This window comes from Argiope bruennichi, chromosome 9 (assembly GCF_947563725.1).
Source record: "Argiope bruennichi chromosome 9, qqArgBrue1.1, whole genome shotgun sequence".
Lineage (NCBI taxonomy): Eukaryota > Metazoa > Arthropoda > Arachnida > Araneae > Araneidae > Argiope > Argiope bruennichi.
The window spans coordinates 42,353,247-42,374,854 of record NC_079159.1 but is presented as its reverse complement, the minus strand read 5'-3'; the positions used below and the strand labels follow the sequence as shown (position 1 = coordinate 42,374,854).

Below are 21,608 nucleotides of genomic sequence, written 5' to 3'. Positions count from 1 at the left end.
TTTGATACACATATTTAATGGAAAATAACAAAATTTCGTATAATCCCTGTTTTAAACTTAAGAAAAACTCATAAATAAAATGGTGGGAGGGCTATAGCCAAATGCATTATCTTGTACCTGCTGTAGGAATTGAATCTTCAGATAATAAACTAGATTCCCTTGTCTAACTGGGGAATTGCTATCCTTATTTTCTCTTTTTAACAATCTAGCTACACATTACATATCAGATAGTTGAATTAGACTACAGAATAAATTAATCAGTTAAATATAAATAACAGGGAAGAAAATCATTTAAATATAACTATTGTGCAGAGGTTAAAATTCTACTTATTTGATCAGCATCTATATTGTTTGTAAAAAAAAAAAGTTTAGTAGTATGAAGTAAATATTGTCTTAAACATCTTAACAGCTGCTAGAACAGTGTTATGATATTTACAGTATTTGCAAAATTAAAAACCAGTTATGCTTCTAAAAACATGCACATACATATCTCGTTCACATACAGAGTTCTAGTTTAATACATACATATTCGTAGTTGTACATACAGTTCTAATTTAATACAGTTTAATACACACAGTTCTAACATCTTAACAGATACTAGAACTCTGTTCTAGCACCTGTTAAGATCTGTTCTGATGCATTCATTTTATTATAATCCATCATTAGTTCCATTCCGCTCTGTTGTGTGCATATGTTTTCAGAAGCGTAACTGGTTTTTAATTTTACAAATGCTGTAAATATCATAATATGCAGTGGTTATTCATTAAGATTTTTATTTATTTTTATTTTTCATATTTTTGTTCTTGTGATCAGGACTGGTTCAAACACATATTGAACTGATACACTGTTTCGTTCAATTTTGTTATTTAATTTAGCAATTTCTTTGAGATTTTCTTGAAGGTTCGGTCTCTTATCCTTTGAACATCTTTCTAGCATAGTTACATTTCTTATTGAATTTTGTGATCATTGGATCAACAAAAGTTTGTATGATAAGGTTGGGGTTAGATACAGCGATCTTGGTTTGATTAATTATATTCTCCGATTTTAAAATAGCATCATCGAATTGTTCTTTTGAGTCTATATTAATGAAAGTTAGCTCATGCATACTTTTAAGATTAAATTTAAATAGATTCCTGTTAGTTTTAATTTTACCAGTAGTATTTGGTAGTGAATAATTAGTAAAGAAATTTAACAATATGGAATTGTTATCCGAGGTAAGTTTCGATAAGGAAATGATTTCGTAAGGATAGATAAATTCTCTGACTATGGCGATATTTATGGTACTTGCGAAAAGTGTGCTAAATCTAACGGGAGAGTTATATCTATAATATCAGTGCCTGCTCTTATGCAGAATGAGTTCAGGGAGTTACTTCTTGTATATTGACAACTTTAGCTTAAGTGGTGAGCATTGCAATCTTCAATTATTTGATTTTGATTAATTTGAATTAGTAAAAATGTCAGAGACACAAGAAAGGAGGCAAAGCCCTTGCAGATTTGGTGTTAACCAGGGTTCACCACGTGGAGGCCTGCTACTTTACATTGTTAAAAGACTTCCTGTTCTTAAACTGTTGGCTGGTTGCAAATGCAGTTGCAGTTAAATACAAACCTTCAAGCTTTTCATTCATCCAATCTTTAGTTATTGTAACGAAGTTTTGGTATCTACTGCTCCTAGTACTACTCAAAAAATTGAAACTGTTCGAATTCAAGCTCTCCGTATTATTACGGGCACTGTAAGAACCACTCCTATTCTAACAATGCAGTGTCTAGCTCAAAACCCTCCAATAAGAAACATAATTGAAATAGAAGCAGTCCTTCTTTATGAAAGGCTGATTCACCTGTCCAAGAATACTTTTTGAAGGGATTACGATACCAACGCAGAGAGAAATCTTAAAACTCAAAAAGGGTTTATACTTTTACGAATCTGTGACGCGGCTTCTCAGCATAATTGGTTCCATAGGAGGTCCCAGAGCTTGGCGACTTTGGGGCCAAAATAGATTATACCCGAAACATCGAGAATTTTCCAGATCCGTCCAGTAGGAACCGAGTTACGCCTCGAACGTTCCTGATTGGTTGAGAGGCTTCTAGCCCCGCCTCCATGGTGTGGTCGTGAACCAGATCGGAGAGAGTAGTCGGGATCGACGGTGAAGAACTGGTCTCCAGGGGTAAGCGGAGCAGCGACGGAGTGAAGCTAGTGCTGAACTAAACTGTGCGCTACTGTCTGCAGTAGAGTCTGGTTGTATGCTGCAAGTCTCGGCTGAAGATAATCGTCTTCTGTGCTGTATATAGTTGTCGTCTTTGTGCTGTCCTGTGTGTCTTCGTGTAAATAAACGTCGTTGTTTCATTTTCTATTGCCGCCTGCTGATTTAGTGTTCGCCACACCATATAACTCCCACTATCCAAACGAACCCCGGAAAATTTCGTAATAATACAGTATGCTTATTCTACAACCACTGATATGAATGTCCATCTCTACTTCACTGTAGGCCTGTTTGCCCTTTGGGGGTATGGAGAGATCTTGGTGTGTCTGAAGCTGGATATGCAGATTAATAAGAGCCATATGAGCGAAAACAGGTTCGTGCCATTGCTCTATCTACCATTGAAAACAAATATCCTAGAGACACATGGTTACATGTCTACACAGATGGATCAATATTTAACAATGAAGATTGTGCGGATCTTTTTTTCATGCTATACTCAATAGGTGCTCATTCCACCCATTACGATGGCAAAATTCGAGGCTATTTATACCATATTAAAGCAACCCATCGTCATTCTGCAGAACGGTTATTTTGTCAGACTTCCTGCCAGCTCTTCAACTTCTTGCAAATAGACAATACACAAATAATACCCGTATACTGGAGTGCAGAGAGCTGTCAACGTCAATCTCTGTTTCTTTCCAGTGGATCCCAGCTCGTTGCGACATTCTTGGGAATGAGGCTGCCGACTTCTTGGCCAAAAGGGGCCCAAGAGTTTTCCAGAGACCTTTGAAAAGTCTCATTTCATTCAGTCAAATTTCTGGTAAAAAGAAGATATGCCTCTAGTATAAAGCAGAGAACACTGTGCGACTCTGCCGGTAAACCATGGGCCTCACTGCTTGAGGATACAGTTGATCCCAGACTTTCCTAGAAGTGCAGCTGTGGCACTTTTCCGCCTTACTATAGGCTATGACTTACTAGGCTAGAAAAGGCCCTCATCTTGTAATGGCTCGAACTTTGTGACTTTTCCTTATGTTTTCTGTGCGGACAATATCAAATTTTTGATGCTATTCATCTTGACTCGTGCTCTGCACTTGTGTTTTTATATTAAGAAATATTGGAAGGCTAAAGATCTAATGGTGTCATAGTCAATCTTCTGGGCATTTGTAATAAATAAATTTGAATTAGTATTGCGAAATCGAATCTAAAAACGGTATCAGAGGTGATATAAATATAGAGATAACCATGCTAGGATCCTTGTTTAAAAAATTTATTACCATAGAGGTTCCTTTCCTTCTATGGTTTTTAACTACCCTTGTAGCCGATCGCCATCTATAGGTGGCAACTGCCACTAAATTTGAATTTTGGTTGGATAGCATAAGGCTGCAAATGATACATTTCTATCGCATTTTATGGAGAGGTTATCTGAAAGTGTATTGAAATTCAAAGCACCAACTTTGCATTGGATTGGTAGATGTGAAATGGGTGCAAATTATACGAGAATATTCAAGTACATGTATATTGGAATTAAAAAAAAAAAAAAAAACCCGAATGTATTACCTTTTTCAAAATAAAGCAGGAGCATGAGGTCTTACACATTTGCTATCACTATATATTTGCATGCTATATTTGCTTGTATCACTTCACGAAATCTCAATGAATAAAAAAGAATGCAGAATTATGAATTTTCTGTGTTTTTAGATTTAATTGATTATTTCAAATATTTTAGTCATCTTTCAAAAGTATTATGTTTAGTGTAATAATTTAGTTTCATGTTATTTTGGAATGCAGAAAATTTGAAAGCAAAATTATAAAGTAAGAATTTTTTTAGATGTCCAAATCCTTTAATAAAATTTTTAACTCCATTTAAACATTATTTTAAATTACAGTTGATTCTGGAAATTCCCTAGGACATAATCACTTGCAGTTTAGAGATTGCTCTTCCAATGAGATTGCAAATATACACTGCAAATTTTTATATTAAAATAAATTTTTGATGATAAGGAACTAAAATATTTCATATTTTTCAATCATGCATGACGGGTGCAATAAAGAAAACAGATGGAAAATATTTTTATTCAAAATTTAATATATTGCACAAAAGTATTAATCAGCCAACTTGTTTAATACATTATATAAGTAACATTTAAGAATACATTGTAGATACCTTTGAAGGGAATATTCTTTAGTATCTCTTTACGTCATACAGTAAAAATTCATTTAAGCTTGTACATATTCTTATACACAAGAAAACAAATTATACTTCTCTTAAAATCTTACAAATAACATCCAGAATTATCTTAAAATCCTTTATAAACATGGAACACAATTTTGTATTCTATATAGAAGAATAGATATGTATACATTTCCATCTTAAGCTGAAGTATTAATATAAATGTAGCTTAATGCATGCAAATATTTAAAAAGTAATTTTTCAAGAGGCTAATGACAAAAAGGCACATTCATCAATTCACATTTTTCCTAATAGGTTACAGCTTCGAAATTAAAATTTTTGCAATTTATAATATTATGGAAATATGCTTTCACCAATTAACATAAATAAATAAGAAAAGTTTAGCTTTTATTATAACTATTTTATAAAAAGGTAAATAAGGATTGTAGATTCTAATGATAATTTGCTTAGTAAGAATATAGGATCTTATATAGAATCACAATACTGTCAAGAAGCGATGCAATAAGTTGAAAAAAATTCAAACCGTTAATGAGCAAAGCAAATTGATAGCAAATTAAACACTGTTGAGTTTATTGAGAAAAATCTGTTGAGTTTATTGCAATATATTATATATATATTAGATGCAAAATTTAATATCTGTTAATTATTAACTTTAATTGTAAAATAATATATGAAACAAACATTATTCTTTAACATTTAAGAAAAACCGTATCTCTTTTTTAATATAGTTTTTGTTTGTTGATGCAAGGATGACTCAGATGTCAGAAGGAAAAATAAAACTGCATAAAGTTTCATAAGTCTATACACAATTTATTAATAAATATTCAATAATATTATGGTACTTTTATCTTTTAATAAATTCATTAATTATTTCTTTGATTCTAAGAAACTAAAAAGTTACCAAAATATCAAGAAATTCATATAAAATAAAATTTTTCTTTTCTATGCATTGTTTGATAAAAAGATTAAAAAAAAAAAAAAAAGGAAAAAGTAAAGAGATGTTTATTATCTTCAGTTAAGACAAAATTTTAGCTGAAGATAATAATTTGGGATGCCAATATAAATTTTAAAAAAATCACAAAAAGTGTACCATTTTTTAATATAATAATTGATATATCACAGTGTTGACAGAAATAAAGTAAGGCATCATTTGTTTTATACAAAAATAATTACAAAAGTAAGAAGATTTTTTTTTGTGCTTTAATGATTAAATACACAAGCAAAATCAGGCATACGTAGAATTATAAATAACTGTGGGATTATTCTTATTTTTTCAAGTTTCAAATGATCACTAGTTTTTAATGAATATGGAGATGGTAAGAAATCAAATGAAATGCTTTATAATTAAAAGATTTTTTTTCTTTTTTTTTTTTTTATAATCTCTACTATTAAAAAGTGAAAATGGTAAAGATGGTAAGGAAAAGATGGTAACACAAAATACAAAGATGGTAACCACAGAAAAAGATGGTAATCCAAATTATGTACAAAATATATATAAATGCATAAACTACATAATTAGAATTACAATTTGTTCCAAAAAAATCTCACAAATTAAATTAACACATTTTAAATGATTAGTTAGAAAACTGCCAGATTTTCAATGATTAGATATTTTGTTCTGGAAGATTTATCTAATGATTTTGCAGACTATTATTTACCATACTGGCCATACTATGTATATGAACTAACAATGAAGTTGCATCAAATTACCAACTGAATTATTTTACACTCATTTGGATACATATATAAATATAAATTACTTTATTTGTAAATGAAATTTATTAGCAATATTAGGGAGAAAAGTAGGATTTGCTGTAATCTCACCTCAAATGTAACGTAAATACAACTAATTTTATTTCAAATGTATATTATAATTTCACAATTCCACAACCATTTTAATAAAAAAATCTAAACATCAACATCAGATTAGCATGGTTTACTTTTTAAAGTAATCTTAATTTAAAACTATTTATGGTTCCAATTTAAAAAAATAATAAAATTTTACACAAAGAGATAAAATTTTAAAATTATTTTTAAGAAATTGACTTTTTTTTTTGCTTTACAAATTACGAATTTAATGATGAAATATAACACTTTTGAAAATTAAAATACTGGCTTATTTTATCACAGTGTTCCATAACTGTTTAACATAAAATTAAAGTACAAAATAACAAAAAATAAAATATTAAAATATATAATACTGTTAAACATCCCAGACACCCAGTTAGTCTAATACTTAAAATTAGTACATAGATGTTACAAAATGCAAATGTTACATACAATTTGCTTCACTTTCTATCTCCGATCTGATTTTTAAATTTAGAATAATGACAAAGCAAGTCTTTTACTATTTGTTCTTCAATTTCTTTTCCACTTTTCAATTCTTCATTACTTAGAAAAATTTTCTTCTCCTCATCTTTTGTAACAAAAACTACTTCTTGTTTCCTTTTATGGAGTTCATTCGCTATAACAAGCTAAAACAAATAATTATTTATAATTAGAAAAATAAAATATTTAAAATGTTAAAGTGAATTTATATTTTTCTTCATAATTTTAATATTAACTTAGAATTTTTAATACATCCAATTAAATTACAAATAAAAGTAAAACTGTAAATTGTTATAGTTATGCAGTTGGAACCACCATCTTATGAATTTAATGATCAATGTAGAAAAATTAATTAGATAAGTTTGCAATGCAAAACTGAAGTAACTGCATTTTATTTATTAAAATTTACTTAAAATACAATAATTAATTTTGGAAAAATAAAGCATGTTTTCCTATAATTTCTCTTGAAACCATCTCTCAAGATATATATTTCCAATTAATTCTCTAGATTTAATTGTTATAATAATATATTATAAATAAATAATAATATATTATAAATAAAATAACTCCAAATAAAATAAGTTCAGATATGCAGGATTTAACTGGCATTTGAATTCATATTAGTTAAATATTGTAAATAGTTAACACAGAAGTTATGGGGATTTTATGTATAACTCGAGGTTTCTGGTGAAAAATTTCTTCAACGAAATTATCCTCATTCTTATAAATTATTTTTATTTATGAAATTATAATACTTGTTTAGTTTAAATATAAACTGCAGCACTATTCAGATTAACATTACACATTAAAATTATCAAATTTTGTAATCATCATTAGTGATTATCACTTAGAATAATTAATTTAAAATAGACAAATAATTTGATACGACTGATTTGTTCAATAAATATGGTATAAGAAATAAAAATTCGCAATTTGAATAAACATTGTTTCACAAATTTGTAAGAATCTATATCATATTTTTTATATCAGAGGAAACCTTTTTTAAAGTAAATATTTGTCAAGTCATGCAGTTTTCAAATAAAATGAAAAGTTAAAGTCAAATTATTTTCATTCTATCTTATCCTCGTTTATTAAAAACACATTTGCTCTCCTCCCAATTTTCTAACAGAGTTGTTTTTTTTTTAAATCTCATCACTTTTAAATATATAAACTATATAAAAATAAATATAAAAATTATGCGAGAATCTACTGAACTATGCTTTGAAATCATACAAAGTATTAAATTGATTATAATGTACACATTTCTGCATTTATGTTGGTGTTAGTTTGTTATCATTAAAAAAAATGAAAGTAATGTGCTGATGAAAAATTTTCATATTTCCTCAAAAAATATTAAAATAAAATTGCTCAATTCAAAGGGTATAAAAGAAAGCAATCAATTTTCAAATATAATACATAAGTATTAATATTTTATCAGTATTATAATAAAGCGCAAAAAAAAAAAAATGCTAAATTAAAAGTTGAAAATCCTTTTAGACATTATTAGTAATAAATTTTAATTATGTTTCTTCTATAACTATCAAAACGAATTGCAAATTTTAGAATATTAGCTTTCTGAATCTCATTTAGGAATAATAATATTCTGAAACAGCAATTGTTACAAAATAGTATACACTATATTCATGAGCTATTGCTTTAATTGAAATAATATATTTAAGAATTCTTTTTTAAATAATATTTCTAAACTTTTTCTTATTGCTGGTTCTAATGCAGTGTAGAAGAAATAATGCTGGGATTACTTATTTATATAATATCAGTTTTTTAATGAATGCATGAAAATTGATTCTCATCTGCCTAATAAATAAGAGAAGGAATAAATCCTTATAGCATGGAATCTATATATGCATATAATGTTAGCGTACTTGACACAGAAATCACTCTCATTACTTATTGCCTAGTGCAACATTCAAATATAAACAAATCACCATATGAACATTTCAAATTGTTTCATTGAAAATTTTTACTGCTTTATTAGTGAATGAAGTTTCAAAATATTATTAAAAATGCTCTGAATGGCATTCACCAAAAACTCTCTACATTTAAAGGAATTAAGGTGCAAAAAAAGGCATCAAATAAAGATAAAAATAGGTTTAACCAACCATATGCATAATTGCTATAATTTATCTATAGATATGGAAAACCATGTTTCCAAAACTACTACTAAAAATGGATTTTTCATGATCTTAAAAAGTACTTTTTAATGAAAGAATCACCTTTTTAATGAAATCAATTTCATTTCTGTATAATGTTTTATTTAATAAGTATTTTAAATGCGTTATACAGTTTCTCACAGTTAATAGTTTGAAGCTATGAAAGTTAAACTTATCCATTGAAGCATTCAATTGTGCACCTTTGCCAATATTTAAATTATGATTAAAATTTTTTCTTAGGATATTAACTACTAAATATGACTTTCATTTCTGTTTTTTTAAGCTGCAAGTGCTATAATTGGCTTTGAACTTATTCAATTAAATTCATGTTTTTTCGGTTTTCAATCTTGTTAAATAACAAGGTGAAATTTATAAAAATGTCAAGCATGCTACATTAAAATTTAATTGCCTAAAAAGTCACAATTCCAGGTAGTCAAGCTGGCTGCCAAAGGTGACTAGTTTAATATACTTCCTATTCAAAAGCTACCAATGGTCCTACTATTATACGATTAATGTAACTTTGAACATTCATTTATATTTGACTTATACTATGAAATCAAATACATAACATCTCTTATATTTTTGTTTTGAGCTTTGTGTCTGGCTTATGAACCATTATAGTTGTCTATACTATTCCAAATGTGTATAACTCATGTCAAAAGACTATAGTTGAACTAAATAATAACGAGCATAAAATTTCATTTTTTAATTACCATATACATAATTAAACTGAATTTTTTAAGCTGGCATCTTTATGATATTTACACATTTTAGGTTATTTTCAAAAGAGCTGATGGTTATGAAAAATAACTAATATATTTAATTATACTTTCTTATTAAAAAATACTTTTAAACTGACTAAAAAACTTCTGTATTTCTCTTGCATGTTTAATAATTTATTAAAATGAAATATGCAAGTATGGCAAGGATACGGATTTAAATCTTTTTTTAAAAAGATATATAATATATGTGTACATAAAATACAATAAATTAGAAACTTAAAATAATCTTGAAATATTTTATCATTAAATTGCTATCTATATAAGGAGAATAGAAAATTGCAAACAATTTTTAACATACACAAAACTAAAAATAGAAAAAAATAGTTACATTATGGCCATATTTTTCTAATGCTCCTCTTGCTTTCTTTAACAAAAGAGATGAATCTGTCTCAAGCTAAAAATATTTAAACAAATACCAAATTTAAATCATCTGAGGATAAAAAAAATTACTTGAATTCACAATATATGCAAAGAAAAATCAGTACATGGATTCCATAAATTTGGATGGATTGAAAAATTGTTGTATTGATACATCAGAATAGAATTTGCTCCTTTGCTTTGATTTATTATATAGTCTTTTTTTCTGACACAAAATAAAATTAACCAATACTAGATGAAACTGAAAAGTTTAGTTTCTTGAAAATATTCATGATCTACAGTTCTAAAACAAGAAGAGAAATGACCAACTTGCAAACTCACGACAATTATACAAATTACTAGTGAAAATCTTATTTTCTAAATGTATTAAAATGAAATTTTTTGGCAAATTCAAATACATGAGTTTTATTCAACAATTTCTTAATATAGTATTATTCTTTAAATTTATGAGACACCCTATATAGATACAATTAGATTTAAAAAATTAAACATATTAATTTTAATTCAAATTCAACACTTTAAGGGGAAGTATATATATATATGTAAAAAACATTAAAATTATACAGAAATTTTTTTTAAATTTTTTTATTAAATGACATTTTTTCATAACAATGTAAAAAAAGAGCAATTCCCATATCATAAAATATCCTTCATTACCAATTCCAATTGTCTTTCATCTTTATTATATAGATAATTTTAAACACAATACACTTTTAAATATCAATGCAATTAAAATTATCATTTGGATTCAATTTTTTTAAACAATTAAATTGCTAAACAAATTTGTATTTTTCAGTTAAAAATGAAAAGATTTAATAAAAAGTAATCTTTTGAAGTAAAAGAAAGGAAGAAAGAAGCTTTAATTCAGCTTAACTATTGTTCCCTTTCATGTTAATTAAATTATTATTCTGAAGAATAAAAAAATAAAATAGAAGCAAAAAGTATATGAAAGCTATCTTCATTCTGAATGAAAATTTTATATATAAAAATAATACAAAAACAGATATCAAAAGATGGTAAGATTTCTTTAATATTTCTCCTATGCATTGCTTAATATCTGTTACTCTATTGTTAAGAAAAAATGACTAACAGAATAGGAGGAAGGTTTTACAAAAACCTTGAAAAGACATAGAAAAACAATGGAATTAGAAAAAACAAGGTTATTATCTCTCTTAAATAAAAATTTATCAATTCTTCCTCAAATCATGGGGAAGGAAAAAAAATAAAAATAGATTTTATAGAAACAAAGCTTTTCTTTATTCTGCTGCACACTACTATTTTCCTGCAGTTAGGATGAAAGAAAAATGATTTTTATTTTTATAATAAAATAAAGAATGCTACTTCTTAATACACTTGCAATCAGTATGCTTTGTTTATACCAGATGTAAATAAATAAACTTAATGCAAATTTACTTTCAATACCAAGAGTTCAAAACTTTTAAATATAAAATAAAATCTGCACACTTAAGTCATGCATTTTAACACCTTAAAAATATACATACAATAACATAAGCATAAAAGTAAAATATTGTCTTAATATCCTAGGATATTTTATACAATTTTCGTCTATGAAGTCATATCTCAAATGCCATTTTTTTTATAGACAGTCATTTATCTTTAAAAATAAACTTAAGAAAATTTAATATAAAAAAGGACTTTGTCATTTCAATTCCTATATTACTACAATAAGAAATTATATGATTATAGGAGAATAATTAGATTAAGTAAAAAAAAAAATATTAAAGGATTCAGACTACCAACAAAATATTTTTTCTATATATTAATTTTATTATTAGTAGTAATTGTAATTAAATATGTAGACTATAATAACTGAATAATAACGGGAGAAAATACCTGAAGCTAAATAGAGAAATTTTCAGACAAATTTATTTATAATGAAAACCATTAACTGCAATGAAACTCAAAATGATTTAATCTTCAAAAACCATATTTATATTTTACTTATTTAATCACTTCAAATGCAGACAAAAAAAAGTCTTTTTAGCTGTTGAACAAAAGTACTTTTTAAAAGTAACTATCTCAAAAGTGATTGCAATAAAAGCCTTTTAGTCAATTTCATAGGAGATAAAAAAAAAATAATAACATATAATTTCTGTATAAATAACTTGGCATTGGTTTCAATAAAAACACAAAATAAGATTATATTAAATTAATTTCAAGGGTAGAAAAGTGTTCAGATTAATATGATTTTTTTTGTAATAAATTAAAATTTTCATTGTTTTTTACTTTAATTTTTATTATAATCTATTCACATTTGGAGAATTTTTTATTTTTACTGCATTTATATTATATCTATTTGAGTTATTTTATATTCATTATGCTTATTTTAAAATGGTTTATACATGAACAAAATTAAAGACAAGAATCTTTCTAAGCCTCTAATAATCCTTATTATTATTTATAATTTTTTATGTGTCTTTATGATTGTTTTTATTTTGGTCTTTTAAGCCAAATTTGTATACAAAGCTTGATCCTTCAAACCAAGATCAGCATTATTAGTAAAAATAAGACTCTTGCAACTTTTGGTTCAGTTGAATTTTATATCTTGTATGTTACATTTCTCACTATCACTTATTTTTTGCACCAAAGAAATTTCTCAGTAAAATCCAAATAATTCATATTGTTTCTCAATATACATATTAAGAGATTTTTTTCCTTTATTGCAACACATGCTAAAATGTGGACAAATGCATCAACCTCATGCACAAAACATGACATTTTCCACTCGTATGAAAAATAAGGTTGCTGTGTTTATGCTTAATTTGAAAACATCCAAGCTGATAGAAAAAAGACTTTCTTTGCACTAAATTACACTATGGGAACAATTACTGTCAAATTATTGTAAAAATAGTAAAACATAGTATATTAAATAAGCTCTAATGATGCAAAAAACATTTTTATATAAAAATAAAACCCTTTTGACTTACCTTAAATGAAACTATAAAAGCTTCAGGAATCCAATGATGAACAAGAGGTGTTAACATCTTAGGTACCACTCGCAATGTCAAATTAAGCGGTTCATCAGATGAAATTTTATGTTCTGCCTGTCAATAAAAGCTTGTAAAAAATAAATTTGTAAATATTTATCATAATCTAATGATATATCAAAATTTATATCTACTTTAAAATTCTTACCATGTCTTTTGCAGGAATGTAAAAATCAGATACTGCTGCCGCAAGATATAATATTACATCTTTACCCAAAGGTCTGATTGCTTGGGCAGCAATGTATAGCATATGCAGATAAGATGATAATGTATTAAATTGGAGCTTCAAAAGCATCCTCTTTTCTTGTATCTTTTTGTACTCATTCAGTAGTGGAACAAGTCTGTCGCAGACACTTCCTTCAACTAGAATTGAGTTTTAACATAAATTCCACAATGTTTATACATCAGAGTGCTATAAAAATAAATAGTAGTTTCATACCCAGATTATAAAAGATGAAAAGTTCTGCTTATAATGTTAAATATTTCGAGCAAAAATTTTTAAGTAACAGTTTACAACTATACAAAATTCAAGGTCGGTTAAAATGGAGAAACAGAAGATTCTATTGCCAGATCAATGGAAAGTAAGCTATTGTTTTTTCAGTTCATATAGGAGTTACCTATTACCTCTTCTCATTAATAGTAATTATACTCATCACATACTATAATATAATAGGATGGTTAAAAATACAATTTAGCATGAACACATCAAAAATAATGACCTAACTAATAGTGTAACTATTAAGTAGCATAGCTGACAAAATGCTATGAATCCACAGTTTTAGGGGGTTTGACTTAAAGTGTTACAATTACATATTCACTGCAACTAATCTACATTATAAGTTTGAATAAAGGGTTCTACTTTAATAATTGTTTTATGTCCCATACAGCTTAGTTTTATTACGGAATCCACACAACAGAGTTGAGAGGAGAGCAAAAACCTAATGGATGGAAAAACTCTAAACTTAGAAAGTATACCAGCCAATAAGAATTTTACTGATACAGTATATACATCATCCATAAGGTGAAAGTTAAAAATATAAGTCAAATCTACAGGATAAAATAAAAATGATGGTAACAAATCAATTTGAATATTCTAATATTTAATTAAATTCTTATTTATTTCATTGTTGTTGTTGCTTATCTCCCTTGGATTGAACACCAATTAAACTAAGTGCAAGAGATTGATTCACATGATAAGATTGCAAACTGACTCCTCCTCATTCACCAGCTACCTTACAGAGGTGCGAATATGTCAATTTATTTCATTTCTGTACTCAATAAATAAAATGTATTCCACAAGAGTCAATTAGTTTTGAAGTAATGAATCAAGAATTATAGGTATTACAAACAAGAATATCCTTTCTGTGTTAAATCTTAAAGTTTTGCAGCTGGTAAATCTCTAATTGTTTATCAAATCTTTTAATGAAATTCCCTTAATATATTTGTACTATTATATACACATTAATTAGAATTTATCCACAAGATATCAGACATCACAAAAAAGAAAACTAAAATTTAAGATAGAATACCTTTAATACTATTTGTTCCATCATTATTTTTGCAAGGCACACTTGAATCAAATAATTCAGAAGGTACAATGTGACGAAAAAAGGGTTCTAATGCTTTTTCCCTGTGCATGTATATAACAGCATATCCTTCTCTTAAAAAATATCTAAATTACTTCAATGCAAGGAAATAAGAAAAATGCCAACAGCTAGAGTTTGAATGAGTTACACTAGAATATCAGTAGAAGCAATAAATAAGCTTATAAATTTACAGTTAAATTTTTTTTATTACTTTAGTTAAGATGATATAATACTGTAAATAAATTTTTTTAAAAAAGGTTTTCAACATAGTAAGGCTAGATAAATCTAAATAGATGAGAATATGCAAGTAGAAATGCATTTTATAAAAATAAATATTTTCTGTAGAATAAAATTAAACTATTAAATAAATTAGGGCAAAAATAAGAAAAAAAAATATATATTATTTAATTAGATTGTATACAATAATTAATTCAAATTTTGGGACATTTTACTTAAAATAATATACCACATATTATAAGTTTTACAAACTTTGGTAAATCATGTTATGCATTTTTTTTTTTAGAAATAAGTATATTATACAAAGGATACTCAGCAGATGAGGCACCTCTTGCTCCAGCACTAAAATTATCAACAAATCGCACAGTGCTGTGCTCTAATGGCACACTTGTTCCTCCTGACTAAGATAAAAATAAATATGCATATAAGAGTAAATTATTAGTTTTTCTAAAAAATATTAAAAATGAAACAAATAAAATATCTATATAAATAAAATAAAATGCATAAAAAAAGATTTTAGAATTCATTGCATTTCTTCTCTATCAATAATGAAGGTGAATGTGCATATGCTTTTGTATTGATGTTCTAAAAGCAGGACTACATACAGCTACCACATTTAGTTCATATATATCTTAGAAAGTCAAAATATGCATTTAAAGTGGTTTTTTTCACAATATTTTTCAAAAATATTATTGTGTAAAAATTTTACACTATTTCAAAATTTAAAAAATTATCTATTTAATGATATCAAATTAATAAACATGTAATTTTTTTCAAAACATTGATAACTTTATATTATATATATATATATATATATATATATATATACACACACTTAAGTTCCAACAACAGCTCAAATTGCTTAAAATTTAAACCATTTTCAGTGTTTCATCAAATATTTAATTATATATTAAAAATTACAAAAGAAGGATTCAGTTTAACATAAATGATTAACAAAATGAATGAAAAACTGGTTACAATAATGTGAAGGTTACGAAATTAAAAAACCCAGACATTTATGTTTTTAACAGCACTATGTTGTCATAAGACTAATCTCCATCAGGGAATTTATGTACACACTGAATAGAATGTATGTAAGAAACTTAAAATAACATGGCTTTATTGTCTGGTAGTTTGATAAAATCCTAGACATGAAATTGTATTTAGATGAAATATAACCATATGCATTACCTAGCTAATTCAAAATAATTTTTATGAACAAACTAGCTGCCAAAGATGACTAGTCTAAAATAACTTAAAAGGAGGGGATTAAAAATAACAACACTTCAACCTCTGGATAGAGGGCAGTATATGCACATTGAAAATTTAAATGTTCAAGAATGTGCTAGATAAAACAAAGGTATTCAGTTTAACAACAAAAATGAAAAGTAATTGCCATATAAATGTGATGTTAAGTGGCACTGCTGAAATTAAATGCCTAATGATGAATGTTTAATTAATGAAAAAGAATGTTTCTTTTATTTATTTTTATACTCTGCGTAAAATTTGTATTAGAAGGTAATACTTACTGTGATTAAAACAATATTGTTTTCCATTGATACATGATAATTACAAAAATTTGAAATCATTGTTTTGATTTCAAGTAGACCTTTAGGAGGTGGATTTTCTTCATAGAATTTTTTCCATTCTTTATCGCTCATTTTGTCTTACAGTGAAACCTTTACAAGAAAGTAAATATGTTAGTTTTTTTTAATGAATATTAAACATAAAAATATTTTTATGTACAAATAAAGATTTGGACAGAATGAAAACGCCTTTCAAAAAGTAACATGAAAGGGAGAAAGAGGATAGATTAAAATAAACTAAAAGATATACACAACCAAGAATTTAACCGATGATTTTAAACTAAAATAATGACGTCTAAAAATATTTCATTATTTAACAATAGAAAAATACCAAGAAAACAGAAAATAGAATTTCATAATCCCAAAGCAAAAATGATCTTGCAATATTCTTTTCATTCTTATTCGTTATAAGACTACAGTAACATCTAATGAAATTAATGCTTTATGAATTTCATAGTCCCAAAGAGGAATGATTTTTTCTTAGTTAGTCTTTTTTTGCTAGAGTTATGATCTATATTTATTATAATAATATAATTCAATAATTTCATTACATACTTTTTTTATGAAGTTTAATTCTTAATGAAATGCACGTACAACAAACCACTCTTAAGAACAGTTTCTTAATAATTACATAGAAAAGAAAAGAAAAAGAAAAAAAAGAATGCTTTCAGATTTTGAAATTTTTTATTAATGCTATAACCCTAATTAGCTCAATATATTTTATGATGCATAATGATGTTTTTCAATATTCTGAATGCCAAAAAATATTGTGAATGTTAGAAATTTTGCACTAGTAAGATTCCCAGGTAATAAAATTACTTATTTTTTCCACATGAAAATTATAGAAGTATAAAAGTTTTGAAAAAATGAGATTCTCTGATATTAGAAAGAATTTTGCAGAAAATAGAAAGTTGTGCAAAATTAAACTGAAACTATAATTATTATAAATTTATAATAATAATTAAATTAATGTGCAAGTTATTTAAAAAATTCGTAACTTGGGAAATTTTAGCAAAATTCATGTTTAAAAAACTAAACTAAATTATTTCAATCCCATCTAATAATAGAAATTTTTCTTACAGATATTATAATAATTACAACTAATGTAGGGCAATTAGTGAATGATTCTAAGAATATAAAAGGTACATGATAAACAAAGTTCTTAAATGCTTTTAGAAATATATGTGAAAGTTTGATATTTTTAAGAAGCTTATAATCTTTCTTTACTCATAGCAAAACTAAATATGAAATCAGAAAATTGATTAAAAATATTTCTAAGATTATGGGAACTTATTGTTCTAGAAAAATAAAGCCTCCATATGAGAAAGTAAATTTAAACTTCAATATTAACAGGTTAAATGAATACTTAATTTCCATATCCTCAATAAAAGTGCAAACAAAATTACACAAAGAAGGATACATAAGATTTGCAACCTTGAACAAATGGAAAATTTTATAACAGCGAAGAAAAAATATGAAGAAAAATACACATTATTTCCTTATTAATTATAAATAAAAATAAGTAATGCCGGTTTACTACAAAATTTATATTTTCAAAATTAAAGATAATATACTTAGAGTGGTGATAAATGAAAGATATTTTATCACGAAGGATTTTGTTACAAATGAAATGATACAAGGAAATTATTATAAATATATATATTGTGATTAGCTGACTCTAGAACAATTTTTATCACAACATCAATAAAAAATAAAACTGAAACTTACTTTACCACCATAAAAAGAGGGAAGGAGAGTTGACTAAAATATTATAACCAAAAAATAAAAACGAAAGAGTGAGCGAAGCTCTTAGGTTGAAATTGTATTTCCTGATAACGAAACTATTTCGCAGCAGGCGGAAAATTTTACCTCAGTTACAGTCGAAAATATCAATAGCCATTATTAGTAGCAACCAATGAAATATTTCTTTCTTCAAGAACCATATTGGCATTGAGTCAAATTTTTTATACAGAAAAACAAACAATATATATATATTACAGATGCTGATGTGTCATCGTTATAGACAGATTTTAAATTTATTGTATTTCTGTATTCCTTATAATGCAACTTAACGAAAACAGCTGAACAGCACTTTTTAGGCTAGTAACTGTTTTAACTGTTTCGTTGCATAACCGCGTGAATTGTTTACATGTTTGCAGCATTGCAATCGGCAAACATTTTAGAATGTTCTGAGATATAAAATAATATTTTGCTAAATAACGTCTATTATTTTTTTTTCCTAAAAGGAATCTGATCAAATTACAATTCCCGTACTCTGCCCACACAATATTTTGGAAAATGAGGAATAACTACTTAATAGAAATCTAAAATTATTATTCAAATTTCGTGCACAAATAAAAAAATAGTTTCAAAGGTCTGAAAAGTTTTAAATTTTATTTGATGTTAATTGCTTTTTTTTTGCATGTATAGATTTATAATTTAAAAAATATATATATTTACTATTTTTTAAATAATAAGATTAAAAAGGCTGCCGTTGCATTACTCTTTATAAACTGAAATTTTATTACAGCTTTATTTCTTAACATGGTTTACATTAACAGAATTTTAGATTAGATTACTCATAAGTAATGGAATAGGCTAACAAAATACTCTTGGACGTCTTGCAACCTTATACACATAAGACTCCTCTTTTTATAAAATGATCAATTTAGTTTCATATTTCAATACATTTTAAATATATTATTGATTTATTTAAACTAGTTTTTTTTATTTTATTGATTTTGAGAATTTTTTTTTATTGTTTATCGATTATGATTCCTAATTTCTTAGCAAGTTGCTTGTAATATAATTGAGGCAGGTGTTTGTTTTATAAGTATTCTAATAATGCATTGAAACATTTAAGAATCTGACTAATTATACTTGATAAAATATTAATATTATTTTAGTATTTTATTTTTATTAAATTTATATATTTAAAACAATGTTCTTTATTTGGCAAATAGAAAAATAAAGTTTTTTATTTAGTCTACTTTTGATCTTCGGCAGCTGCCTGGTTGGAAATCTACAACTCCTATTCATTATCACTTTTTGCTTCATTCAAAGACAGTTTTCTTCAAAATTGAATGAACAAATATTGGGCATCATTTTACTAATTTCAATCAGTTTTTTTTTTTTTTTTGTAAATTTATTTAGTAATTGTAAGTTTTTTTTCAATTTTTTTTTTTCATGACTGTTAAATTACATTCATGAGGAGAAAAGTTTCACTGCTGTTCATATTTTGTTATCAATTTCAATTTTGTAATTAATTTTTTTAGTAATAAGAATTATACAGTATGAACCTGCAATTATAGAATTATGGTTCCTAAGTACAGTAGAATTCTTCATTGAATTCACTCTAATGTATGTTTAGCCATTGCAAATGAATTTTCTGTGCCTTTTTTGGAGGGGTTATGTACCTTTATTACCATAGTCAAAATTAGTTAAACATAGAAACATACAAAAAATTAAATCACAAATGAAAGAAATAATATTTTAATATTATTTTTAATATTATTTGTACCAGTTTTAATGTACCAGTACTAAAATAATTTGTTACTGGTGTTTAAAATTGAACTCTGCTAAAAAAATTTCCATTATTTTTTAATGTGCATGGATCTTAGAACTATTTATTTTATTAGAACTATTTATTAACTATTATTTATTTATTATGAATATGAAATAAACTGCATAGTTTTTTCTGTATTGTTAATTTGAGTTATTTTACACTGTAAAAAGATGCTTTAATCATATTGAAGAAATTATTTTAAAATTTAAAAACTATTCTTAGTGTATCAATATATATATATATATATTGATATTCTTATAAAAAACATAATAAAATGAGACATCTGGTTTTGGATATTTAAATTAATTTTGGAAAAAACAATATTTTTGCAGAAGTTTGTGTAATTATATTAAAATATCAGAACTTTCTTTTTCTTCTTTTTTTAATTAATCTAATAATAATCTCGGATCAAATTTAAAAAAATTTTGTATTTCATTGGAAATATAATATTTGAAAAATCAAGCTGAGGAAAATAGACTTAAAGATTTCAACACTAAAATATTATAATAAAGCAGTCTTAAATTAAAATAAATATTTTTTCATACCAAATAGCCAACATATTAAGTCTGAAGGCAACAGTTTAATAACTGTTTATAAATTCTATAAATAACTAAATCTCTAATTTTATTTAGCAGTAATTTTAAAAAATTATAAACATTTTGATTTTTAATTTGTTAAAGCTTTCTTAATCAATATATTTATGATATCATTCTTAATTTTATGTTAAAATTTTTTTATTAATGCATAGAGATAATAATAAACCATTTAAGTCAAACTAAGATAAATATTTTGAAACAGATAAAGTTTTAAGGAATACTTATTTAATAAAAAAGGTTTAAAAGCAAAGCTTACAAGCAATTTTTTATCATAATTTTTTTTTTAATATAAAACAAAATTCTATAGCAAAAAAGCAATTTCAAATGTTGATTTCATAAAATCAAGATGTTCTAATGTTCTAGTTTCACTTACAAATTTCTGTTAATCTTGGCATTTCCAAATCTGTTAAATTTAAAATGAACAGTAAATTATACTGAAACATTGAAAAAGTTGCTTTTTTCTCCCCTCAAAAAAATTTTCCAAACTTGAGAGCTGAAATTAATATAGAAGGACGAGTGAAATAATCAAATTTACACAAACAGAATAAACAAAATTTTCAGAAAAAATGTTTTATTCTTATTTATGGAAAAAAATAATAATAATAATAAGCGGGGAGGGGGGGGGGAAGAAAGGTGAGGCGAATGTCCAATGTAGTTTAGCCTAAAGTGAACAATTAAGCTGTAACTTGTTTGTCCAAATGACCTCAATATTTTTCCTATTATTCTGAAATTTTTAGAAAGTTTTGTCGCAGGTTCAGAAATAACTAAACAAAATAAAATTTTTAAAAAATCAATATTTTCATCAATTTTACCATTAAATGAATTCTTTGAACATATTATAAAATTATTCCTTTTATGAAAATATTTTTACTATAGATTGTGTCACACTCTTATTTCTTTCAAGCTGCTTTTGCATGAAATGAACAAATATAATTCCAGTTTACAATAATTGCAAACAAAAATTTTGCCTGCAGATAGTAGA

The 21,608-nt window shown here is 25.8% G+C and overlaps 1 protein-coding gene across 1 annotated transcript; it reads right to left on the bottom strand.

Moving 5' to 3' along the window:
- Positions 1 to 4,251: 4,251 nt before the first annotated feature.
- LOC129983973 (phosphopantothenate--cysteine ligase-like) lies at positions 4,252 to 18,570 on the bottom strand. The gene is made up of 8 exons (XM_056093705.1): positions 18,194 to 18,570; positions 16,409 to 16,558; positions 15,192 to 15,280; positions 14,586 to 14,728; positions 13,205 to 13,419; positions 12,997 to 13,113; positions 9,999 to 10,064; positions 4,252 to 6,863 (listed from the first exon to the last, which is right to left on the bottom strand). The coding sequence occupies exons 2-8, from the start codon at positions 16,538 to 16,540 to the stop codon at positions 6,678 to 6,680; spliced, it is 948 nt and encodes a 315-aa protein (XP_055949680.1). The 5' UTR covers positions 16,541 to 16,558; positions 18,194 to 18,570; the 3' UTR covers positions 4,252 to 6,677.
- Positions 18,571 to 21,608: the final 3,038 nt, after the last annotated feature.

Coding starts and splice junctions, on each gene's coding strand:
- LOC129983973 (XM_056093705.1), bottom strand. CDS start 16,540: ATGAGCGATAAAGAATGGAAAAAATTCTATGAAGAAAATCCACCTCCT. Junction 13,420..14,585: donor TGGAACAAATAGTATTAAAG/GTATTCTATCTT, acceptor ACTCAATTCTAG/TTGAAGGAAGTGTCTGCGAC. Junction 10,065..12,996: donor CTTTTATAGTTTCATTTAAG/GTAAGTCAAAAG, acceptor AAATATTTTTAG/CTTGAGACAGATTCATCTCT.